Here is a 27,519-nt window from a genome sequence, read left to right on the forward strand (position 1 = left end):
TGGGTATTATTCCTACAATCACTGCTTTTTATAATTAATTAGATTTAAAAAAACACTCAAAGTCATATTTTTGAGATTATGGATTTTTGGAAAATATTGTCATTTCAGCTGGGAAATACAAACCTAGATGCTGTCGGAACGACAATAATGTTTTAATTTATTAAGTTACAACTGATTGCTCAAAAATACTAGGAAGATTTTTCATGTTGGTTTGAAAAGCAGTTCAATCAGACACAGCTTCTGTCTCACCTCCCAGTTGTCTTTGTTTTACACTCCACAGGGGGGGTTATTTCAGTAGCAGCTCCCTCCATTTCTGTGCCGATCCAGACCAGATGACTGATGCTGGGGCTCCTGTGAAAATGAAATTGCTGCACTGAAATTGCACCAAACTGTGAGCCCAAAACCGAGGTTTGTGCCGATCCATGAGGCTTGTTAAATATACAATGGAAATACACTTAATGTAAATCCTGTCTTGGACATATGATCACATAGCTTAGGCTAATGTAACCTGCATGGCCACATTACTGTTTTCCACTTTCTTTCCTACAGTTCCGGTGTGGAAAAGCCCCAAAGAGGGTTACCACACGGACTGCTGCGTACCCAGAGTGCAGCACGGGGGTGGACCAGTGATGGTCTGGACTGCAATATCATGGCATTCCTGAAGCCCATGACTTGTTCTAGATGTATGTGTCACTGCCAAGGACAACTAAACCATTCTGGAGGACCATGTTCACCCACGGTTCAGTCATTGTAAATAAGTGTCACTTTGCTCTACAAACCTGGCAACACCTTTACCGAGCCGACCCTCGTGCAGTGGACAATTAAAGGGAGCTGGAACCGCACAGTAATTATTATCTCTATGTGGAACGGGTCGGGTATGGCGTGGTTCCTGTATTCAAGTGGAAATGCACCTTTAGATCCTGCACAGTTTTGGCCAGCTGTGGTTTTGGGGCCCTTCAGTTACCTAGGGGGGCCTCGAGCGCTGATCCCCATGGCGACCATCAGCTCCCGTTTTTGGACGAAATCTTCCTGTAACTTTGCAGTGCTTGTTGTTTGCATCTTAGCACACTGGTTAATGGAAACTGTGGGTTTTGGGGTCTCAGGGCCCAGTTAATTATCATGAGACTCCAAAGCTCTGTTCCCTGTTTGTGAAGGCAGTCCCACTGCTAGTGCAAGTACCACTACTGCTGGCTGATATTAGAGCTTTATCAGTATTCAAAGTTAGCAGCACCAGAGCTAAGGAAACATCTACTAAAATAATGGAGATGATTGCATTGGGTAATCAGCAATTTTCCATAGTGGAGGGTGAAGGACTTTGTCAGTCCAATCACCAATTAGGAGAGTCACCAACCCATGACATGTTTATAATTCAGTAGTAAATCTGGCCTGTAGGTCGACCTTTCATGTTCCACACAATAATAAGTGATGTAACATAATTCCAATAATCTGCACCAACAAGTTCGGCAAGTTTCTCAGGCAGCCGATGCCCTGGGCTTCCTGTAATGAACATTCACCATGACATCAATACTGACAGCAAGGAAGAGCTACAAGAGTGTCATACAACCAAGAGATTCAACTACAAGTAGGTAGCCAATGGGGATATGCGGGATGGGGGGGTGTCCTGCCATTTAGCCTGAATGACTGAATTGAAAGTGCCTCCCTTTTGAGGTCCTGACTGATCCTTTCCAGTCACCAAATGAAAAATCACCAGCACATTGAATTTTGTTGATTGCATTGAAGAAGTAAAGTTCACATTTGATACTTTAACATCAAAGCCATTATTTCATTTCAGATCCAGTCTGAGTGTATTTTTCATGCCTCTTCTATTAATTTATATACAGGTATAAAAATAAACGTGTGAGACCTGGAATTTCTGCTGGATTTTATGTCTTGATCTTTTACTCTCACACATAAACCCACAAATTATCAAAACCTGCCTTACAATAAATTTTATTTTTAAATTAGACAAAGCTGCTGAACAAATCTCTGTTGTTTTAACTGTCTTGCTTGGGGAAAAAAAACACAAAATACATTTTTTTTGGTTTTGTGGTTTTTATAGGCCGACTTGAATTGTACATTTTCGTCCAAAATACACCGGGGGCCGCTTGAGCTACAAGTTAAAATTTACCTATATAATTATCCTACATAGCTGATAGGTGTGCATTTTATAGTCAGAAGTCAAAACATGGGTTTGACCGCCCGTACCTGCCGAGAATTTTGTCTATCAGACATCAGCTGCCGATCACACCTGTACCAGGTAATAATCTAGCTTCTCCATAGTACCTGCAACCTTAAATCACCGGCGCCGCCACTGTATATAAGTGTGTTATACGTGCTTATTTTAATAATAAATGTATCTGTTAAATATCATCTTACCTTGCAATACAAAGTGTCTTTGTATTATTCCAGCATCGTATCTGTGTTTCTTGACAAAATGGAGACTTCAGCTTTAAAATACTTTCACTTTTATTTACACACAGCAGGAAATAGTTACATACCTTCATACCAATCGCGGGAGCGGTCTAAGCAGAAATGGACTCGGACTCAGTGTCCCGGCGTATTATTTTTGGGGATATTATCCATGTCATTTAATAACAAGTAACAATAAGAGTAATGGGACAAACTCCCCCCGCCAACTAAATCTCTCATAACGCACTTTATTCATTATATTTGTACATACAAAACGCGGCACCCGCTTGCACTCTGCCTGAGAGTGTGGCCCAATGGCAGGAGGTAATGAACACTGTTTTTAACATAGTGCCTTTTGGTTTAATTATGAATACACAAGGAGAATCTATGGTCTAATGCAGTATTTGCCTTATCAACAATGGAAAGTAAACCAATTAATACATAGTTCTTTTTCTTAGCTGTAACAGAAAGACATAATGATATTTATTTTGGGTGACAGAATAAAGAATCCTGCAAAATGTGCTTCAGCTGAATGAAATGTTTGGCATTATAGACTTGAAATGGTCACAGCTGAATTGATGGTAATGAACTAATATGTATTAAATGTTTTTCTGAATTTCAATGAAGTATCTGACCTCAGAGGTCCGGTGCCAGATCAGTGACTCAGAGCTCTTTGGTAGGACAACTTGCATCAGGAAGGATGTAGAGGAGAAGTTACCAGAGTGCATGAACCCCAGCTGACCACTGGGTGGATATATTCACCACTTTCAGTCAGAAGCACATCATCCACAGAAAGATGTCTTTTCTCATACAGTTTGCAGTGAGCTTTCCAGGCACCAGTGCATCTGTGGGGAGGATCTTATCCATAATGAACAGTACTTGGATGGACGAGCAGAACCATATGAAGCTACAGACTTTGAAGAACCTTGCTTGCCACAAGTCAGAACCTGGACCACACTTTTACGGACTTGTATAAGGAGATCCTACCAAAGAAAATGCTTTTGAGGAGCATCCATTCTTCAGTGAATTTCATATGAACATGTGAACCTTACAGTATGATATAACTCCATGCATATAATAGTGAATTAACATTTAATATTGATCTTAGGAAAATGCAATGGATTTGTCCAGAAAGCAACAGTGAATATTTGTACACTGTTGAATAGCCCGAGTTTGTCCATAGTCAGTATTTATACAATGCACATACATTTCTTTCTTACGTTTCTTAAAGCAGCAACAGTGAATGTTAACGCACTACTAATTGCACTGAGATGTTTAAAGGAACTTTACAAATAATCATAAATCACAGAGTTCAATTAAAAAAAACGTATAGTGATTTGATGTAGAATATGTGTTTATTTCTGTAAGTGATTATTCCCCTGATCCCTTTCTGATGATGATGATGAGGAGGAGGATGAGACAAAGTGGTCATTAACTGACTGAGGAAGGGCGCTATGCGTGTGCATGAGATCACACATGTACACACACGAGCTACACAAGTGTCCCGTTTTGGTGCTTTGAAAATGTGGTCACTCTAGTTAAATACTTAACTTGTCACATCTCTACATACATTAAATTATTTGATGAGAACTGGAGAGTTTGACTAACCTCTGAACCTCCATCCTCTCAACCAGCGCAAGCAGGATCGTTAATTTGTTATTGCTTGGTGAAGGTTTTTTTAAATGTCAAGAGTAACTATTATGAAATAGTAAACCTGAAAGAGATTGTTCCTGAGGTAATGTACTCTATGCCTTAAGAGAGACTCCAGCTGGAATACACTTAATCTAATGAACGCGGCAAAGGTAATATACAATTTCAGAGTAATGTAATACATAGTCTTACTCTCCAGCTAATAGGCCAGTGAAAATTGAGGAATGTCCAGTTCAGTGTTTTTTATGACTTTTTCCCTGAAGATCATAAAAGTAACAAAATAAACTCAAATAAACTCAAAATATGTTCTGAAACATTCTGCCAATTAATTATTTTATTTTTTTAATTATGCATTTTGAGATCAGTTGCAGGGTGGCACAGTGGCACAGTGGTTAGTGCTGCTGCCTCACAGTAAGAAGGGCCTGGGTTTGCTCCTGGTCCTTCCTGAGTGGAGTTCGCATGCTGTCCCTGTGTTCGTGTGGGTTTCTGCCAGGGCCTCTGGTTTTCTCCTATGGTCTGAAAGAGTGCAGGATAGGTTGATTGGCGAGTCTAAATGTGACCCATCACCAGGAAATGAGTCTTATGGGTGAGATTTACAAGATTTCAGTTTAAAAAAATGTGACCCATCACCAGGAAATGAGTCTTATGGGTGAGATTTACAAAATTTGTACATCTCACCCATAAGACTCATTTCGTGGTGATGGGTTACAAATTGGCCATGTCTGTGTGCCCTGCGGTGGGTTGGTTCCTGCCTGTGAATCTTGTTACTGGGATAGGCTCCGGTCCCCCTTGCAACCCCAGTTGAGATTAAGTGGTTGCAGTGATGGATGGAGAGGAGCTACTATGATATCTATTTGCATGCTTTGCACTAACAATGAAGAACCACAGATTAGCACAATAAAAAGTAATTCCCTTTATTTTATTGCTCATAGTTCATATTACATGTATGGAGGGCCTTGACATGTCGACCACATTGTGGAACTTCTCATTACATCCAACACGTTCATCCATCACTGATCTCCGTACCAGTGTCTGACTGTGACCAGACTCCATACTTTCACAAATTGCAGTGAGAAATGACAAACCCATCAAATGCTGAAGTGAATGTGGACAAAACACGTACAATGTATGGTTTTATCACCCACCCCCCTATATCTGGCATTGCACCTGCTGGTACAGAGGCTTTCAGGAATATTTCATTACGTGAAACAATTGTAAACCCTCACTGGCTGAAACTCATCAAAAACAAACTAGGATGAAACGCTGAAATACCCGGTAAATTTTGAAAAAGATTTGGATAAAGGGATCTTGCAAGAAAAAATGCTTTGACCTGGAAATCTTTCCGCTAGATATCCGAGGTCATGCTTGGAGGGTCCCATTCATATCAGCAGACTTTTATCTAGCTTTAAAAAAGTCATCAGTGTTGATCGGTTTTTCCTGCTAGGCTTCCGATGATGATGTTTCGGTGTCCATGTCAACAGCGGGGGACGTATTTGTCAGCTTCTCAGAGGAACCTGTGGTCTCCAGTTCCTGGAAAACGGAGCCCAAAGACCAAACATTACAGGTACATTTCAAACATTTTTCCATAAGCACTTCTCCAGTTCTGGGTCTTGGAGAGACTGAAGTCCCCTGGAAAAGAGGCAGAGGCACCAGTCCATTGTAGGGCTGAAACTCACAAACTTTGCATAACTCTGGTTCACCATATTTTTGGAGGGAAATACATAACAGTCTTGCGGAGAATAAGTAATGAAACAGCACCAATCCTGAGCCTAAGAATCAAACCCACATCCCTGGAAGACATTAGGCAACAGGACTACCCAAAGTATGCCATTTTAGAGCCTGAACAACCAAAACGTGCCATCTCAGCATCTGAAACTATAAATCTTGCTTCAGAGCGTAAGGTAAGCCAGCATGCAGAGCAGTTGGGGTTATGTCCAATGCTCAAGGGCTGAAGAATGATATGATTATTTTGCTGGTCCCGAGATTCGATCCCACAAGCTTCCGGATAGACAGCAGCACAGAGCAGAGACTCATAGCAGAATTATATATAATAGATTTTTAGGTATATATTTCCTGTCTGTTCATCACTGCTGACTCACATCTAGTTTGCAGTCATGCATGTGGAAGATGATGTTGTCCACGTCACGGTCTCCCGCACTGGGTATCCTACACTCACAAAAAAGAAGACGACATCATGGTTACAGAAGCAGGCCTTCATCACTGTCATCCCCAATGTCAGCCTCTTAAACGCCTTGACGAGTCGACTTACATGGTGGACAAACTCCTCTGCAGTAAGACCACGCTAGCGATGACCCCAAGTGCAACAGAAAGCACGAGACCCAAGCCCACGCCAACGTAAACTGCAGCTGAGTGACCAAAATGGAGAAACAAAGGGCTCACCTGCTGAAGTCCTCTTACATTAAAAACAGCATCATTATTATTAATAATGAAGTTCTAAGGAACTACCAACCTGTATTTATCAGACTTAAATGATCAGCTAGTACCTGGAGAAGACAGGGAGGAATTGATGCTGGAGCATCTTCCTTTGATGAGCTGGATGTCATCCAGAGCCAGGTGTCCCGGCCCGCCCTCCCCTCTCTCGTATACAAAAACAAACTGGGGGGGGGGGGGGGGGGAGGCGGAGTATTATGGTTACCTTTAGAATGTTACTGAAGGTAACTCAAAGAAAAACACTTAACCACCTTAACTACTACACCACCTGATGAGACATATGGTATGACATTACATTATAGCCAGGTGGGAGTAAGCTAGCTTTAGAACATCCCGGCAGATAAGTGTATGTCCATTTACCCAAAATGGCTCCATGTTGCTGACCACCACAGTGGCCTCTATCCAGGTGTCCCCTTGGCTGGTGGCCTCTGTCCACAGCAGCGCCGGGTCCTTCTCGTCATCGCCAAAGGGGTTCCTGGGTTTGTCGAGAGTGCTGTGAGGACCCAAAGCCAGCCAGCAGTCCTCGCCTATGAGGTGTTCATGAGAGAGGCTCTTTTGGGAGACTTGGTTTTTGTCATCACAGATTTGCTGGCTGAGCTACCTGGTGCTGCTGTAGAGGCTGAGGTTACCGATGTTCTGACCATGCCTGTGGTACCAGAAGCTCAAGCAGCCGTCTCCCTGGGTTGGTTGGAAGACCTCGCTGTACAACATGGCCTTGTCACCCTTCTGTCCCACTGCGCTGTCCACATACACGTAGTAGCCTGGCGAGAGACCAACTGTGAACTCAAACACTCTGAGCCGCACACGTATCGTTTATAAATTTGGCTAATATCGTTCTGCCCTTGTTTTGCACCACATTCTCCATGGAGATACGACCTTGGCTGGAGCCCATGGTGTGGTCCACGTGGGGCCCCGTGCTGGGAAGAGGGGAGCTCCCTCGCCCGCGTAGCCAATCGGCTTGGTCGCCTGCCTCAACGTTGGTCCACCCGCACAGACTGCCCTGGAAGTCGCAGACTCCAGGGGGTGGGCAGGCTCCATTAGACAGCAGCACGTCGTTAATGGCGACTCCCCCAGATACTCCTGTCCCCCGGACACCCTCTACCACAATCTGGAACGTGATAGTGACAGGAATTGCCCAACAACCTTATCTTCAGAGTTTGCTATGTGGTGACATGAAGATCGCATATCTATCAGTCATGACCCCACTTAGCCAACCTTACCCGGAATGCAGACCCCTCCATAGGATCCAGCCTGACATTGCCAAGCCTCCACAGCTCCCCCTGGCTGCCAGTCTTTGAAAAAACAAGTTTGCGTCCGCCATCCTCGCTCTGCTGATACACGTTTAGGGTACTTATGCTGTCCCCATCCATGTGGTACCAGACCTGTAGACAGTCACCTGTTCCTGTGATAGGGAGATGGTGTGACCATCAAGCACATGGAATGGGACAGTGAGACTTCAGCAGGATGGGGGTAAATTTCACTTCGATTTACCCGCAGCGAATTCTGGGGAGACCAGTGAGACCATGTGACCAGGGGGCTGGGAGCTTGAGGAGCCCAGGTAAAAGTAACGCCCAAGGGGCGTGTCGGTGGTGTGATCGGATCCTGGCTCCCTACTGGGACCACCACCAGAACGCCGCACCCAGCTCTCCGAGGTCCAGTCACACTCACTGTCCTCAAAGTCACACAGGTCTGGGGGTCCTGGGTCCGTTGGATGCATGTAGACCAGAGGAATTAGGATGAGATGATTGTGGTCCCAAAGCCGCGGATCAGCACTGGACACCAGTAACATTTAACAGTGTTATTCCTTCTAGGTTAATAGATCGATGCTGATAACCAAGCATGGGTATCAACAGCCAATGTCACCAGCAAAGGGTGTACTGGAGTGACGGCAAGCTCCAGGGGTAAGAGTGATGTCATCCAGAGCAACGTCTCCCGCCGAACCACCCACAGACGCCTCCAGCACCACCTGATGGACCTCCTTGTTAGGAGAAAGCGCCGTAGCTTTCACTCCTACAATCTAGTTATGTTGGAGAAAGCACCGTAGCTTTCACTCCTACAATCTCCTGTGTGAGGAAGCGCCGCAGCTTACCACTCACACACTTCCACTTCTAGGACCCAGGAATAATCGAGACAGCACACGTCTTTCTGTTTTACTTGCGCAAGGGTGCCCACTTCAGGTGCAACAGACAGTATCTGCGCCTCTGTTGAGTGTCACACCGGACAGTCCCTTGGCTTCTTTATTTATAGGGTAGGGGAGGGGTTACATGGGTCTTGTCTTTAACTAGTCAATGCTGTGTGAGGCCTCCGTGAAACAGGGTTAATACAAAGCATTACATATCTCAAGGTGGGCCCCCTGCTATGTTGACAGAATCTGTTTCCTTTCTCAAGGTCTCTTATTCCTGCGTCACAATCTGGTAGGCCCCTGTGAGGACATCTTGTCTGCAACCCTTTCTGGGCCATGGGTTAGTTGTTAAGGGTTGCACGTACACATATAGGAGGATAATAATATGATAAAATACACAGATACACTCTAACAGTCCCTCCTGTTTATCATGTTAATTATACATTTGCTGTGATATAAAAAGAGACAAGGGTGTAGCATCTTCTTAGCAACTTCGGGACTGGGCCATGCCGGTGAGGATTTCGGCCCGTCCGTCATGGTGCGTCATGCATCCACCCCTGCTCCTCTTCATCTGCATCTGTTTCCATGTTTTGGGTGAGGGACAAAAACATATTCTCCTGGGCTCGGAAAGCAGAGCTCAGGGCAGAATTAATCATTATACGAAAACAAGGTATCACTGTGATACAACAACAGAAGAACATCACAAAGAATGCAAAAAATGGTATACTCAATTTGAGTAATATGGACCACCAAGCCCCGGTAGTGAACCAGGACATCCAATAGTCGTTCTGCGTCCTTGTGTCGGTGGTCATAGCAATTTACAAGTCCTTCAGCCTTTGCATTGCCTTAGTCATGTTGGGTGAATGCACATTGTCAGGAATGTATGTACAACAGGTTTGGTTCAACAATACGCACACTCCTCCCTGCGCTGCAGTGAGAAGATCTAGCGCCATGCGATTCTCTATCACCATTTGCCTTTGTAGCAGTTAGTCAAATTCTTATTGGATACCACATCATATACATATCGATACCAATAGTTCCGTAGGAATGGATGGGTTTCGTCTCCTTTTATGCTAGTGAGGTGCACTCCGTCCGGAGTCCACCTTTTCTTCTCCTGCACCTCAGTGTCTGGTACCAGCCATAGAATCAATATTACCATAAGACAGAAAAGACTTCCTAATATTCCCTTAGCCCACCACGGACACCCTACCAGAGCCATCCTAAAGGAGTACAGTTCAGCTGTTTTCTTCACCGGGTTGAGACAACGAAAACCTATTGTTTCTTCGTGCCTTTGTAGCGGACTTCCACTGTTACTCCGCGAGTGAGGTGTCTGGTAAGGGCAGAATGAGCTTACAGTGACTCTTGTGGATCCAGGAAGGTCTTTCTGCAATCTTCAAGGCAGTTGGTGTAGTCAGGAGGACTTGGTATGGTCCGTCCCACCGAGGTGAAGTCCAGTCTTTCCTTTGTAGGACTTTTATCAACACCCAATCACCTGGCTTCACCGTTTCCTGCAAAGTAGACACAGATGCTTCTGGAAGATTACCAGGGTGCTGGATATTCTGTTTGGAGATCAGCTTACGCATCCAATCAGCAAGTGTCTGTTCATGAGCTGCCTTTCCTACATCAGTTGCTTCCCCCAGAAACGGAAATGGCCTTCCGTGCACGATTTCAAAAGGGGTTAACCCATTCGTTGTGGGTGTTATTCTCATCCACAATTTTACTAATGCTAAGCATTCTGGCCACGGTCTGCCTGTTTCTTCCATAGTTTTTCTCAATCTATTTTTTACTGTCCCGTTTGTTCTTTCCACCAAACCTGCACTTTGCGGATGATATGCACAGTGATTTTTTTAATACAAAACCCAATGTTTGTGAGCATAAATCTAGCACCTTGTTCACAAAATGAGATCCGTTATCTGACCGTATTACTTCCGGTATTCCATATGTGGGGAAGAAATGGGACACCAGACACTTGGCCACTGTGACTGCATCACAGTGTTTTACTGGGTATATCTCCACCCACTTTGAAGAAGTGTCTATTATCACTAGGCAGTATTTCACTCCCTGTGACCATGTTAATTCCACAAAGTCCATATGTATTGCCTGAAACGGTTGTGTAGGGTTAGGGAATTGGCCTCGTTTGGGTCTTAGATTGCCCTGCGCATTATGTTTACAACATATAAGGCATGCTCTACAGTAGTTTTTTGCAAAATTGGAAAAATTTATAGTGTAAAAATGTTGTTGTATTATATGTACCATCCCTCCTGTTGAGACATGGGTTACCCCATGACTCACAACCGCGGCGGTTTTATACAGGCTGCGGGGTAAGATAGGTTTTCCGTCTAACTTGAATAGGTCTTTCGCTTGTGTGGCTCCTCGCGAAATCCACTTGTCTTTCTCTGACGTAGGAGCTTGTTGTTGTGCATCATATAGTACATCTTGTTCTATAAGGAATAACCCCTTCTCTGTTTTTTCTGGCGTTTGCTGGGCTGCTGCCTTTGCGGCTTGGTCAGCAACGCATTGCCTTTCGTTTCCTCTGAATTATCAGTCTGGTGTGCTTTGCATTTACATAACGCGAGTGTCTTTGGTTTTTGTACAACGTCTAACAATCGAAGTAGAAGTGCTGCGTGTCAAGGTTGTTCCTTGAGAACTTTTAAACCCTCTGTTTTTCCACACTGCTGCGTGGTGGTGCACTGCAGAGAACACGTATTGACTGTCCGTATATATTGTAATCTCCTGTCCTTCATGTATTTCACAGGCTCTGATTACAGCATATAATTCTGCTGCTTGGGCTGAGCATGTGGATGGTAAGGCTCCTGCCTCTATTACTTTGTCTTTAGTCACAACTGCGTATCCAACCTTATTTTCCCCGTATCTGTCTTTGGCTGCAGAGCCATCGACAAATAAGGTTACGGCGCTTGGAATTGGAGTTAGTGCAATATCAGCGCGAGGTTTTGTCTGTTCCTGTATTTCTGTTTTGCATACGCCACTATTTGATCTCCTCGGGCTACGAATGTTGCTTCTGGTTTAGTTTTTTTTAGCTTTCTGAGCGTGTTGGGCATACTCAACGGCTTGCTGCACTGTACCTGTGTTTTGATGGACCCAGTATTTATCAATATACTTCTTTATTTCAGGTTTTAACCCTGCTAGGAAAGCCCGTTTTAATTGTTGTTAGTACACCCCGTTCTCGTCCTCCCCATGAGGAATCCCAGAGTTTGTCCTGAACAACGGGCGTACCCTGTCCAAGACATCCTCTGGCTCTTCGCCTTCCTTTTGCTTACATTGGGCTATTCTCCCGTAATCAACTCGTCTTGTAAATGTTGTTTCTAGTCTCTGTCTCAAGTCGCCCAATGCTTGTTGTAATTGTGGGTCATCGTGACCGAGGGGCAAATTGTTTGCTCCTTGTCCAGTAAAGTCTCCAGCCACCCGGCCCCATTTATGATTAAGTAATTGTCTAAAACAGCGGAACAGCTCTCTTCCATTTAGGTGAAAACTGACCTGCAACTCAGTCATGGCGGACCAGAATTCAGGTACTCCATCCTCTATGGGTGGAATGCCTTTTAGGGCAGCAGCCCTATCTTCCGCTGTCCAGGGGCGGTATACTAATATTGTTGCTGGTGAGGCTTGGCCTCCTTCGCCAGGGGCTATACGGGGGTTTGCAACTTCTACCATGGGAGCAAGCAGTTCAGATTCATCCTCGGAATCCGAACGGTACCATTGTGTTTTTTTTATTCTCGGGATTTATTCGCATTCGTAAATGCGGGTCTGTCGCTCTCGTTTGGTGTGGCCTTGCACTCCCTCCTTCAGCTCCCCGCACAGCAGGAAGTGGGGGGTCTGGCATGTTATGCTATGGTGGGGGATGCTGTAGTACTGGTGGGCCGTCCGCTGGTGTCTGCGGGGGAGCAGACGGCGGTGTTTCCTCGTCTATGTTAACAAGGGCCGCTTGCAGCGTCTCCTTTTTCTTTTCCTGTTTCTTTTTTCTGGCTATATCACGGAGTTTGCTTTGTTCTAACCAAACATCGGATAAGACATATTCTCGTCTTTTCTGTACTTTGTCCTTGCCTGTACAGCGGCCGGACATCATTTCTAATTTCAATTCTGTCTGTAATCTCAGAATATTTTCTGTACTCAGGGTTCCTGAAAACCCATGCTTTTTCCGCCATTTTTGGTTGCTTATTATTCCTGCCCCCTCCTTATACCTTTCCATGAATTTCTCATCACCCGCTAATTCTACCTTGCTTTGACTTTGCCCCATTTTTTTTATATACAAAAAATAATAACCCCTAAGTGCAAGTCCCTGGCATGAGACCTCGGGAGGACACTGGCACGGCCTTCTACTGTCCTCTAAAGAGACAGCGGTGTCAGTTTTCAGGGGTGAAACCCGTCCTTTTTCCCTTGGTCACCAGTATGTTGTTGCACCTAGGCCGGGTGTATGGGGCCGCTACTGCCCTCTCAACTCACACCCGCTTTCCCTGCTGCAGCGTCGTGCTTCTCACCTGGTCCTTCCTTTATGACGAAGTGGTTCTAGTTCTTGTCCGGGGACCCGTCAGGCGCCAGCCCAGCCGTCCGGGAACAGTTCTAACCACCGGCCTGTGGCGAATTCACGTCGCAGGTCTTTCACTCATTCCCTATGAGCGAGACTGTCGACAGCTTTCGGTGTCGTTCGTCGGCGGACTGGTCGGCGCCCTCTGGTATCTCTCTCCGGATCCGGCTCGAAGGACCAATTTATGTTAGGAGAAAGCGCCGTAGCTTTCACTCCTACAATCTAGTTATGTTGGAGAAAGCGCCGTAGCTTTCACTCCTACAATCTAGTTATGTTGGAGAAAGCGCCGTAGCTTTCACTCCTACAATCTCCTGTGTGAGGAAGCGCCGCAGCTTACCACTCACACACTTCCACTTCTAGGACCCAGGAATAATCGAGACAGCACACGTCTTTCTGTTTTACTTGCGCAAGGGTGCCCACTTCAGGTGCAACAGACAGTATCTGCGCCTCTGTTGAGTGTCACACCGGACAGTCCCTTGGCTTCTTTATTTATAGGGTAGGGGAGGGGTTACATGGGTCTTGTCTTTAACTAGTCAATGCTGTGTGAGGCCTCCGTGAAACAGGGTTAATACAAAGCATTACATATCTCAAGGTGGGCCCCCTGCTATGTTGACAGAATCTGTTTCCTTTCTCAAGGTCTCTTATTCCTGCGTCACAATCTGGTAGGCCCCTGTGAGGACATCTTATCTGCAACCCTTTCTGGGCCATGGGTTAGTTGTTAAGGGTTGCACGTACACAAATAGGAGGATAATAATATGATAAAATACACAGATACACTCTAACACTCCTGCAGGGTTACATGACTCTGGGTCATCTGCCACATGTCGCTTTGCATGCCCTGCCTCTTCCACATCTGTGGGGGAGGGGATGGGGGGTGGGAGTGGAGGTCTAGTGAAGCAGAAGCAACTCAAAGCCTTCTGTAACTGCTCATCCTGGTCACAGTTGCCAATATCTCAAAAACTTTAATTGCTAATTATCACTGCCCCCTCCTTGGGTGACACACTTTTCCCACATATTAGCTGAGGGCTCCTTTAAGTCCTGAGACATATACCTTTCAGTTGCTTACTTTCTATTAGTGACCCCGACACAGGGACCATAATTGCTTGTATGTAGAAAACCCCAAAAGACTGTTGTGTCCGGTTTGTTAACTGTAGCTGCCCCCTACGTCCCTGGCTTGACCGCGGACTGGCCTTACCAGTGTCCTCTGTTGGGGCTGAGATTCTTGCAGGTATAACCTTAGGCTTCCAATTGTGGCACCAAACATGTGGTACCAGAAAGTGGTGCAGTAGCCTTGGGGGCCAGCAGGTGGCAGCAGAGGGGACTTCAGCTGGGCCACATCCCCTACTCTGCTTGGAGAGGAGCTCTCGACATATAGGTAATTCCCTATAGACCGCATCAAATAAGGGCAAATGAGAAGTCAGCAATAATCCACTTAATAATCACGTATCAGCATGTAGGACAGGCTTCCCCCACTATCCAAAAGTACAACATTCCTATGACACCTTTTGTAATCCGAAATGGCGTAAAGCGACCAATTACCATTACTTTATATGGGAAAAAGTTTAGAGCATTCCCAAACCAAAAAAAATATCTACGAAATCATACCAAATATGAGTGATGTGTTGCACTGTGACTTTAAAATGGCTACGATGTCACTAGGCAAAAGGAATTTTTCAGCCCTATTAAATGCTTAAGGACAATATGTGACAGATCGATTATAATCTTACAGGACTAACCTCATACATGCGGTCTGTTATTGACCAAAACGTCACTATGCTGCGCATACTTGTACCTGTACCTATACCTATACCTGTACCTATAGAGTACCTATACGTATACATGTACCTATACCTATATCTTTTCCTATACCTATACCTATATTTGGCTCACTGATAAACAAATGATAAAGGATATTTTTTCTTTTCGTTCTTTTTCGCAAAAGTGAAAATCCTCTTCGGATTTCTTTCGATTAGCGAAAACAGGGCTAAGTGGAGTAAAACAGGTGATACCTGTAATAAATCACGAATACAGGTAAATCATCAGACCTGCAGTTACTGAATGATGTACAGTACTGTGGCATAACATGTAATTTAAAATTAACTTTTTGTCACTAAACCTTAAGCCCTTCTGCTTAGTAATGGTGGACTATAGCTTTCCTTCCCAATGAACAATTAAAATACTAGATTCTTTTATCCAAAGCCATTTACATTACATTACCTGACTTCCTGGGGATTTGAACCCACAACCTTTGCATTGTTAGTATAATGTTCTACTTCTTGAATGTCAACAGCCTAATGTGGAAATTTGTTTGTGGTAATGATGACGGGGAGCAGGTCTGAATCCCCCAGGCCCCCTAAGCCTATGAAAACTGTTTGTGGGGTAATTCCTATCCCTTACCTGCTCCTGTGAATTACTGTTCAAAATGTACTGCATTGTTTGACCAGAAGGGGGCGTGTTGTTTAACCACCTGGCCTGCAGTACATAAAATTGTAAGACTTTCTTTACATCCAGATACTTAAGAGGTAACCAAACGATGGCCTTCAGCTGACCCAAGCCAGTGGTGTGGTCCCCCGAGGGTCCAGTGTGAGCGGTGACAGATGGTCCGGTCCAGCTCTGCCAGTCCAGGTCATCACTGGCTGCCTGGACCCAGCCGCAGGAGTGGTCCTCAAAGGAGCAATTGTGAGAGGGGGGGTCTGTGTTGGGGAGGGAGGCATTTCAACAGAAATAGGAGCAGGACCTGCCCATTGAAATATTATAGAAAATAAAGTCATTTAATTAATTTCCTTATTATTGCATCCGCTCAGTGGGTAACACCAGCTGGTTGGGAGTCCAGTCTGCATGGACTCGCTGGGTTTGCACTGCATTCCTCTCACAGTCCAAAACACATGCAGGTAGGTGAAGTGGTGCTTCTGAATCACCCTGAGTGTGTGTTTATTTGGTCCAGGTATACCTTACTTTGTGGGGGCCAAATGTCTAATTTTTTTTTTTTACCTGATGGGGACCAATTTCCTGACTGCAAAAATCTGTGACTGCAATGAAAAAACTAAAAATGCAAAAACTCTTGTATTTTCTTTGGTTACTTATGGTTATGGTTAGGGCAGGGTAGGGGTTGAGGTTGTCATAGTTAGCATTAGCATTTTTCCCATAAAAATGAATGAGCGGTCCCCAGAAAGATATGATTACATGACTGTGTGTGTGTGTGTGTGTGTGTGTGTGTGTGTGTGTGTGTGTGTGCGGTAGCCTGGCATTGCTTTTTTATCCTTTTTTATCCTCTGTAGAGGACATTATGCCTTTGCTCATTCCCCTCACATTACACATGCGGCTCTATTAAGACCTGAGGGCAGTGAGGCCCTAAGATGACAGCACATATGTGGGGCTGCTAACTTCTGCTTCTTGTCAAATCAAAATCTGAATTCATATTAAAAAATGTTTTTTCCCTGGATCTCTTTTATCCTTCACGTTCCCATTTCTCACAGCATCAGGTATGTGATGAGGCTGCCACCTGGTGGCTGGTAGGATGCCTCGCAGTTATGGAAGGAGATGATCATTAACCCAAGGATAAAGAAGTTGCAGCACACTCCTATTTGTATCTGTAAGGCCGAAGTGGAGAGAGTGGAAACCGTTCTAATACACAACTCATCAACCAGGCGCACAAAAGACTGTACTTCCTGAGGAAGCTGAGGAAATTTGGTATGTCAAACAAACTGCACTGTACATTTCTGGAACAACCTTCCCCTCTCTGCAGGACATCTATGACAGCAGGGTCATCAAGAGGGCCCACAATATCATCAATGACAACACACACCCCCAACACATCGTGTTCACACCCCTCCCCTCGGGAAGACGCTACAGGAGCATAAAGTTACGCACCACAATACTGACGAAAAGCTTTTTCCCTCAGGCAATCAGACTCTTGAACAATGCGAAAAGCTCAAGTTAATCTGACCCCATATTCATATTCATATCATATTCATATCCAACTCTTACTGTAAGTCATTTAGCACTGTGAACTTTATCCAGTGATTCTTCTATTTTTTATATATTTTTTATTTATTAGGCCACCCTGCCTCACCTACTCGGCCCCGGGGGCCCCCATGCTGCTGGGCTCCCAGGCACACAGGCCGTGCTCGAAGCCGCACCTCCCGTTAGGGGAGGGGTTCACAGTGCTGTCCTTCTGTCAGAACACAGTAACAGTTTCAGCAAATATGACAAAGTTACTTCTGTAAAAGTTACTGACTGAACCATTAACTGCAAAATAACATCAAAATAATGTCATTCTTTAGATGCAATAGAATCAACATTACTCTGCCATTGTAGACAGTAAATATAATGGAGAGTGATTGGACACCACATTGTAAATGTCATATATTCATGCCAGATACTGTATTTGCTGTGAGCTTCTCAAAGGCTCCTACACCTGTGCTGCTGGTGTATGGGAAGCCCTTCAGCACTGAATGTGAAATGTCTCTTCGTATGGATGAAGTTACCATCGTGTAGCCTGATGGCATCTCAATGGGAGTCAGTGCCGTACTGGGGATCTCTGCATGTGGATGGAAGTTGTATGTGTGTGGGTGTGTGTGTGTATGTGTGTGTGTGTGTGTGTGTGTATGTGTATGTGTGTGTGTATGTGTGTGTGTGTGTGTATGTGTGTGTGTGTGTGTATGTGTGTGTGTGTGTGTGTGTGTGTGTGTGTGTGTGCACGGAGGACTAGTAATATCTGTATATTACTGAAGGAACAGAAATGTGTGTATATGTGTCTGTGAAGGAGAAGAAATGTGTGTTTGTCACAGTAACAGGACAGAACTCCACAGCTGTGTGGTTCTGAAATAAGAAACGTCTGCCCTTGTGATATCAGATGGATAAAACTTTCTCTTTGCATGTGTGTCACTGTTTGTACCAAACAAGCCACCAGCAGAGGCAGCAGCACAGAATGTGGAGCTCGTCACCAGAGGAAGGAGAGGGACGTCAGAGTAAGAATCCACCTTTCCACTGTGTTCAGGGCTATATCTGTATTGCTGCAATGCCACTGTGAGTGTATTGTGGGACACATTGTGGCTGATAATCTTATTCCTAAATTGTGTGGATTAAAAAGGAGAAACTTAACCTAAAATATAAAGTAAATCAGGATTCCTAAAAAAGAGATTATTTGCTTTTTTGGTCATTTGGAATCACATACAGTGCATCACTGATGATCAGGCATGTAGTGAAATCAGAATGCTATCCTTATTAATCTTAAGAAAAAACAGAAAGGCTGCAGTCAGAATAACAAATCACCTTATTAACTGTCCATTCTTGCTGTTCCTAAATATGGTCATTTTTTAAACTTTTATTTCAGAATATTTTTTTATCATATTAATATTTTGTTGTACGTTAAATAATGACTGTACCCGTTACCCATATCTGACGTGTTGTTATAGGGACGTAGGGAACGCAAGGTCTCACATGCTGCGGTCGACTGGAAGCCCGCAGTTACCTCAGGACGGCAGTAGGGGGCGGACGCGGGGTTCTACCGTCTTAAACCATATTTTTCTGTGAGAAGTAAAAATGTGTTCCGCTTTATTTTTAATTACTTGTGAAATTGTTTATTTAGGTAGAAAACACTTGGTTTGCTTTTAATGATTATTCTCCCATGCTTTAACACTAATAGGAGTGAGAGAGACGCCGTTCGCTAATTAGCTTGTCGATTGTCAGGTAGAGTTAGAAGTTCACCATTTTAATTAAGAAATATTTATTCCTGCTTGTATTTTGATCATTCAATATAACGTGTTACTAATGTGATTATTTATGTTATTTTGCTTTTTAACTCTATGGCTATCCGCAGTTATGTCTCCCGTCTACTTTTACATGGTTATAATATATACTGATTTAATCTAATTGTTTATGTTCATTTACATTAAAGTGCATTGATTTAATTGTATTATATAATTTATGTTACTCATTCACCTCAGTTATGCTTTGAGCTGCGCTGAACCAGGACATTAATAGGATACAACATGAAGCCTTTATTATCGGTGTACTGATAACAAATACAATATATAATATATATAGACAGAAACATATAAAATGTACATATAGGGGGAGAAACCCCCCCCCCAATCATCAGGATTACATTTTAATCAGAGAGAAAAACTGTCATTTCCTGTGTTTGTTCAGCTTGCCAAACCCATTTATTTTTGTCTAACATACGTCACACATCAGACAGTAAATAGGTTTATACTGGTCAAAAAGCAGAGATTTTACCTTTTTGCCATGGAGAAGCAGCGACATGTGACTCTGATAAGGTAAAAATGATTCCTCCAGCACACAGTGAGCTATCCCAGCATGCACAGGGACAGGGAGGAGTTTACATAAACCCCAAACCCTGGATAGAGGGGTTCAGTGAATGAGGAGGTGAAGCTGTGCAGGGGGGTCAGTCCATCAGAGGAGACTCTGTAGAAGGACAGAGTACCAGCCCCCCAGTCCAGATACACTCCTACTCTGCAGGAGCCTGAGGGCTCTATGGGTATGTCAGTCTGTTTATTATTGTGCCGGACAGAGTAACTGTCAGTATCACAGAACAGACTCCATGACTTGTAATAGAATCCAAGCCCACAATCATCACTCCCTCCTTTCCTCCCAATTCCTTTATAAGTGACTCCTATCCAGGCTCCATGTCCACTCCACTCAGCCTCCCAGTAACAGCGACCAGTCAGACTCTCTCTGCACAAAACTTGGTCCCAGATGTCAAATCTCTCTGGATGATCAGGATATGGCTGCTCTGCCCCCCCTGTCACCTTCCTGTTCCCCTCTGACAGAGACAGGTATCTGTATGCAGTGTTGGGGTCCAGCGTCAGCTGGCAGGAGTCTGTAGGCAAGAGGAAGAGCGATTAATCCCATGACGAAGCCCAGCATCTCCATCATTATCACTGTCACACCTCACACACTCACTAACACACAACTCGCTCCAATAGACACATTTTATTCCCAATGTATTCATGTGAGACTGTGAGACTCGCTGGAGACCACACTGCACTTCAGCCGGCACTCTATTATTCTGTACGATACATAAAATATAAACACAGCACAGCGTCCCCTAACGAAGCAGGAATTAAAGTATGTAAAATAGCTCAGGAAATGTCGGACGGCCGCGCGACGCCGGCGGGAAAACGCGCCGAAATGCTGCGCGTGGGAAACTAACGGGCTTAATTACAGGAAAACAACATTATAAACAGCATTCATCAAACACGTTAAATATGAAACTGTACCCCAAAGAGTACCACTAAACATTAATCTGAATTTACTTCAAAATAAGAACTTCCTTAAATCCACTTCGGACACATACCTCCCTCCAGCAGCGTTCAGCACCGACTAAGGATGTGTCGGTCGCGAACGAGCCGATCAAAAGATCCGGATCCGGACCGAGAGACATTCTTATAAAAAAAAAAAAAAACGCCTCGACGGTCGAGCGCACCATGCTGCTCTGACTATGACTGTTAACGGCGTGCGAGCCGCGCGACCAATCATGTGCTGAGGCAGACAAGTTTCATACCATCAGGTTAATCGTAGGGAGGGGCTGGGGTGCGCGTGCTGACGGTGTACAGGTGCAGAGCAGGAGGGAGGGAGGGAGAGGAGGAGAGAAAGAGAGAGAGTGCGGTGCGCGAGTAGTAGGAAAGATGAGTGATAGTCGGATACGAAGGATGTGGTGGTCTGACCCCCCAGCCTGTGAATACATAATGTATTTCTACAGAAGTTCCCAGACTACTGTTTTTATTTAAGAAAGTAGTCATCTTTAAACCTAAACCAGCCTTTTTAAATAAAAAAGTAAAAAAAGCACACATAACAATAATTGTGTGAATGCTACCATGAAGTAGTATTAATGATATTAAAAATAAAAACATGCTAACAAACTTACATTTCTGTAAGCCTGGTCTGGTCCTGCACTCTCCACTGTGGTCCACACTACAGCAGAAGCAGAATGACATAGTACAGGTTGATCCATTTATTTAATTGTTGTATTTCCTCCACGTACACTGCAGGTGCAGACACGCATTCTATACTCACTTCAGTTTCTCTAGTTTACATTTGGGATCCTCCAGTAGAGCAGAGAGCAGCTTCACTCCTGAGTCTTCTGGGTGATTGTAGCTCAGGTCCAGCTCTATCAGGTGTGAGGGGTTTGACCTCAGAGCTGAAGCCAGGGAAGAACAGCCTTCTTCTGTGACTCTACAGCCTGACAGCCTGCAGAGGGACAGACAAAATAGTTCCAATATATAAGATCACTTCACCAGTATGAGTATTACATTTAAGTAAATGTGACAACTCCAATAAATATTTCAATAATTTCAGTGTAGAATAAAGAGTTAAACTGACCTCAGTATCTCCAGTTTACAGTGTGAATCCCCCAGACCAGCAGAGAGCAACTTCACCCCTGAATCCTGCAAGTCATTGTCACTCAGGTCCAGCTCACTCAGCTGAGAGGAGTTTGATCTGAGAGCTGAAGCCAACATTTCACAGCATTTCTCTGTGAGTCTACAGCTGTTCAGGCTGGAAAAGGAAACATCTTAAGACATAAATACATACACCACACACAGGTATACCAAATAAAATATCAAAATAAACATTTTTACTTTTAAAATACAATAAATGATGAAGTATATACTTACTCAGATGAATAGATGTTGGTACAATACAGCTTCTCCTGTGAGTTTACAGTGTATTTTCTCTATTTGCGGTACATTTTCATAAGTCATACATTCCGAAATCCTGTTCTGTATTGTCTTACAGAGCCAGTTTGAATAATGGCATGAGAGTGAACATGCTCTAAAATTCATTCATTACCTGGGAAATTTAAATATATCAGATATTTTGTTGTTTCCCTGTCCTAGTCAGCAACACAAATTGTTTTTTCTTGAGACTCCCCAGCTGAGAGGAACCTGCATTTTAATGACCTTACAAGGTGAGTTACCCTGAGACTCTGTAATATATGCATAAGTATTTTTATAAAGCTCTGAGCAGCGCTGGGGCTCAGTGATCAGCACTACAGCCGACCCAGGGGTTCTAGGGTTTTGGGTTCAGTTCCTGCCAGGGATATGTGTGTGTGTGTTTGTGTGTGTGTGCGAGTTTATGTGAGATCTGAATGTCAAGAAAAGCTTACGTTTTTTTTATTATTATTTCTTTATATGACTTTTGAATTGCTGACACCATGACTGAAATCCTTATTTTCTGTGTTTCTGTACCTGAGAATCTGTTGAATTTCCAAAATACTAATCAGACAATTATCAATCCTGTCCGATGGGGATGAAATAGTGATGCTTTATTCACCCCCCTGGTAAAATAGTGCTGTCGCCTCTCTGATCTTGCTCTCTCTGACACACACATACAGGTCAGAGTGCAGGGTTGGCCAGCATCCAGCCCCCTGCAGCTCGGGGGTAAGGGACTTATTCAAGGGCCCAAAATCAGCATCACTCTGCTGGCCAGGTATTTAAACCATTGACCTTCTGGCCACAGGCACAGAGTCCAAACCCACTGGACCACACACCACACCAAGGATGTTAAAAGATATATATATATCCTACAGTATATAAAATTAGAAAGAATTCCTAGGTGGTTGTTATAAATACACTCTAATTGTTTTGATAAAAGCAGAATCATGAATAACATCTGTACATCTTCAGCAACAGACGCATGTAAGATCACTTACAGAGCTGTCCTCGATTTCTTGATCACAGGCAGCAGCCTCTGAAGACCTTCATCTGATCTGATGTATTTCTTCAGATCAAACACATCCAGCTCCTTATCTGACATCAGTAACACAAAGGCCAGAGCTGACCACTGTGCAGGTGAGAGGTCTGCTGCTGAAAGGCTTCCTGAACTCAGGTATCTTTGTACCTCCTCTATTAGAGAATTGTCACCCATTTCATTCAGACAGTGGAACAGGTTGATGGTCCTTTCTGCAGATAAATTCTCTTGTATTTTCTCCTTGATATATTGAGCTGTTTTCTTACAGTTATGTGAACTGGTTCTTGTCTGGCCCAGTAGCCTTTTTAACAGACTCTTACTGGAATCTGTTGAGAGGCCAAGGAGGAAGCGGAGGTAGAAGTCCAAGTGTCCATTCTTGCTCCTTAATGCCTCATCCACTGCAGTCTTCAGCTGATTAGCTGATGAGTTTGACAGAAACATGTATAAAGCAGCGAGATACTCCTGGATGCTCAGATGCACAAAGCAGTACACCTTCTCCTGGTACAACCCATACTCCTCTTTAAAGACTTCTGTGCACACTCCAGAGTAAACTGAAGTTTCTCTGACATCAAGCTTACTCTGTTCCAGATCTTTCTCGTAAAATATAAGATTCCCTTTCTCAAGGTTATGAAAAGCCAGTTTACCAAGTTTTAGAAGGAATTTCTTCCCAGATTTAGTCCATTTATTAAACTTGATTTTATGTTTTTCCATATACTTGTCATTTTTTAAACTTGTCTGAAAGATCAGGAAGTGTGTGTACATTTCAGTCAGAGTCCTTGGAATTTCTCCACTGTCAGACTCACTAAAAAGACTCTCAAGAACAGTGGCTGAAATCCAGCAGAACACAGGTATGTGGCACATGATGAAGAGGCTCCTTGATGATTTCACATGTGTGATAATCCTGCTGGCCAGGCTCTGATCACTAAATCTCTTATTGAAATATTCTTCCTTCTGGGCATCATTGAAACCTCGTATCTCGGTCACCTGGTGGACACACTCAGGAGGTATCTGATTGGCTGCTGCAGGCCGGGAGGTTATCCAGAGGAGAGCTGATGGGAGCAGATTCCCTTTAATGAGGTTAGTCAACAGCACGTCCAGTGACGTTTTTTTTGTTACATCAAACCAACTCTCATTGTTCTGAAAATCTAGAGGAAGGCGACACTCATCCAGACCATCAAAGATCAGCAAAACTTTGTACCTAAACAGCTCAGTAAATTTAAATGATTTCAGTTCTGGGAGAAAGTGGTGAAGCAGATCAATCAGACTGTATTCATCCTTAATCAAATTCAGGTCCCGGAAAGGAAGAGCAAATATGAAGTGAATGTCCTGGTTTGCTTCTCCTTCTGCCCAGTCAAGAATAACTTTCTGCACAGAGACTGTTTTCCCGATACCTGCCACCCCTTTAGTGAGTACAGTTCTGATAGGTGTCTCACGCCCACATAAGGGTTTAAATATATCATTGCACTTGACTGTAGTATCTTCTGTTCCTCTTTTCTTGGATGCTGCTTCAATCTGTCTCACTTCATGTTCGTCATTGACTCCTCCAGCTCCCCCTTCAGTTATGTAGAGTTCTGTGTAAATCTCTTTGAGAAGTGTTGGCTGTCCTTCCTTAGCTTTCCCTTGAAATACACACTCAAATTTTTGCTTCAGGTTACATTTGATTCTACGTTGACATTGCAACAGAAGATACCCTGAAATGAAATGAGAGAAAAATGTTTTTTTAAACTCCATCTATGTATTTTCTGAAGCTGCTTAATCCCAATTGGGGTCATGAGAAGGACTGGAGCCCATCCTGGAAACAGGCAGGAACCAACCCTGGGTAGTCGCCAACACACCACAGGGCACATACACTCATATGCACACAACTAGAGGGCCAATTTAGACACACCAATCAACTTATCCTGCATGGTTGTGGACTGTGGGAGGAAACCTGAGCCCCCAGTGAAATCCCACTTGACCAACCCAGGACCTTCTCACAGTGAGGCAGCCGCGCAAACCACTACATCACCACACCACCCCTCTTTTTTAAACCCAAATATGGGAAATTAAATATAATTACATCAAATGATAAATTGAAGTTTAATACACATTTTTTCATAAACTATTCTCTGGCAAATCAAACACACACTGAATGAGGTACAGCTCTTACTCTTCTCCAGCATGTCAGCGAGATCATTTTGCTCCATGGTCCTCAGGATGTACAGTGTGATCTTCAGAGCTCCCTCTCTACCACAGGTCTTCTGCATCTGACCATCACTGTCCAGGTCATTGTCCTCCTCCAGCTGAGGCTCAGAGAATTCTGGGTCATTCTGATCCAGGTACCTTTGGAATTTCATCAGCTCATCCTTCAGAAATATTTGAGCTTTTTTCTCCAATAACTGAAATGAACAGTTACAGTTTAATTATTATCACTCCTGACATCATATCATTTTATTATTTCATTTGTGAATTAGTTGCAAGTATCATCCCTTTGACAGAATCAACTACTTATCTGTAGAAGATGTATGTCAATTTAGATAAAATTTTAGAAAATATACTTCAGTAATAAATGCACCTTGAAGATGGACGATAAGTCTCCTTTATGTGGATGTGAATTAAACCTTTTCACTCGGCCCCTGCGAATAAAACACAAATATCCATCCATTAATCCATCCATCCATCCACCACTTATCCTGGTTTGGGGGTGGAACAGAGAGCAGAAGTCCTAGGATACAGGTTCACACTGGTGGTGGGGGGGGGGGGGGGATTCTGGTCTTTCACTGGGCAAAGACACACAGAGGCTGTCATATGTCATAGGGAATTTAGAAAGTAGCCTAAACACGTGTTTTTGGACGGCAGGAGGAAACCCATGTGATAGAGGGAGAGCGAGCAGCTGCAGACAGACAGGGGGCTCAGCCTCCAACACTGGGGGGGTGAAGCCACAGCGCTGCCCTCTGTGCCGCTGCTAAAATAGGCATTTTATGGAAAGACAAAGGTCCTGCAGTGACACTGACCACCACTGCTGCTGCTGGGGGGAATAATAAGCTACATTTGTATTTAAATAGGGGCGGCATGGTGGTGCAGTGGTTAGCACTGTTGCCTCACACCTCTGGGACCCGGGTTGGAGTCTCCGCCTGGGTCACATGTTTGAGGAGTTTGCAGGTTCTCCCCATGTCGTCGTGGGGATTCCTCCGGTTTCCCCCCACAGTCCAAAGACATGCTGAGGCTAATTGGAGTTACTAAATTGCCCGTAGGTGTGCATGTGAGAGTGAATGGTGTGTGAGTGTGCCCTGCGATGGGCTGGCCCCCCATCCTGGGTTGTTCCCTGCCTCGTGCCCATTGCTTCCGGGATAGGCTCCGGACCCCCTGCGACCCAATAGGATAAGCGGTTTGGAAAATGGATGGATGGATGGATGTTTTTGATGTTCCATCGTGTTAAATTCCCTCTCGTTTCTCTTTCGGCTCCAAAGAGCTGGAATTGCCCATACAGGAGCCCCTACCCACGTCAGCCCAGGGCCCCCAAAGAAGGTAATCCGCTCTGCAGCAACTACCTTTTAATTCAGCACATTTTATTTCCCATCCCCTGTTTATTAAAAATAAATAAATAAATAAAAGAAAGAATGATTAAGTAGCCTGTGCATTCATAATGATCTTGTAACGCTGAATTCACAGAGACGAGGCAGACCCCAAAATGCAGGAGGCTGATCTATTTATTTTAAAGCTGGTTGCACCAAAAGCCCAAGGGACAAGGCAGGCGGATAGTCGGGTCGAAAGCCGGTGAATCAGTCCTACGAAGACAGACGAGACATGGAGACGACAGGGCAGGAAACAGGGTGGAGGCAGATCAGGACGACAGGGCAGGGAAAGCAGGCAGGGCAGGCAGGCAGAGACGACTGGGGAAGCAGGGCAGGCAGACAGAGACGACCGGGGAAGCAGGGCAGGTATGACAGCAGGACACGGAAAGACAGGCAGGGCAGGAGGGCAAGACACGAGACAGAGAAATGCTTAGCAAATCATTGGGAATGGCAACAATACTTCGCAACTTCGAGAGCTTGTTATGAGGTTAAGTAGCCTGGTCTGATTGTGATATTCGACTGCTCCTGTGCCGCCCCGCCCCTGGGGGCCTGACAGATCTGTTATAAGAAGCTGAGTATTAGTATCTCTCAGATTTTTATACGCATTTTGAGAATGAGGTACACACTAGCCTTGGTTTCGTGGGCAGCTATAACAGATGTAAAATATAGAAAATATATCTTCTGACTCAGCAACTTATCCATTAATGTGATTGTAATTTCACTGTTTTATACCCACTGCATTTGAAGTTTCAACAACTGGCAAGTGACACCTTCTCATATATATCAAGTTGGTTTTACTTGATTTTTTAAATTTTGCTTTTATATTAATATTAAACAGCAAAACATCTCCCTCATATCTGTTCAGAGGTGACAGTTGACATAACAGCCACCTCTGGCCACATTGAATGTGTCTCCACAGCCACCAGTAGCTTGGCCCCTTTGACTGGTCCAGTAAAATCCAACTGGATACTTTGCCAGGGACATGCTGGCCAATCCCAGGGTGCAGTGAGGCCAGGCTTAAGGGCTCTTCTCAGCAAACTGCAAAGTGTCGTCCTGTTAGCTGCTGGATAAATTTCAGA

General features: G+C 44.2%; 1 protein-coding gene across 1 annotated transcript in view; it reads right to left on the minus strand.

Moving 5' to 3' along the window:
• LOC125739964 (uncharacterized) overlaps positions 1 to 27,519 on the minus strand; it is a 262,341-nt gene that overhangs the window by 66,234 nt on the left and 168,588 nt on the right. Inside the window, exons 18-19 of the mRNA XM_049010568.1 lie at positions 25,441 to 25,501; positions 25,036 to 25,264 (exon numbers count right to left, since the gene is read on the minus strand). Coding sequence (XP_048866525.1) covers positions 25,036 to 25,264; positions 25,441 to 25,501 — 290 coding nt within the window. The remainder of the gene's footprint in view (positions 1 to 25,035; positions 25,265 to 25,440; positions 25,502 to 27,519) is intronic.

The sequence above is a fragment of the Brienomyrus brachyistius genome, chromosome 4, assembly GCF_023856365.1.
Source record: "Brienomyrus brachyistius isolate T26 chromosome 4, BBRACH_0.4, whole genome shotgun sequence".
Lineage (NCBI taxonomy): Eukaryota > Metazoa > Chordata > Actinopteri > Osteoglossiformes > Mormyridae > Brienomyrus > Brienomyrus brachyistius.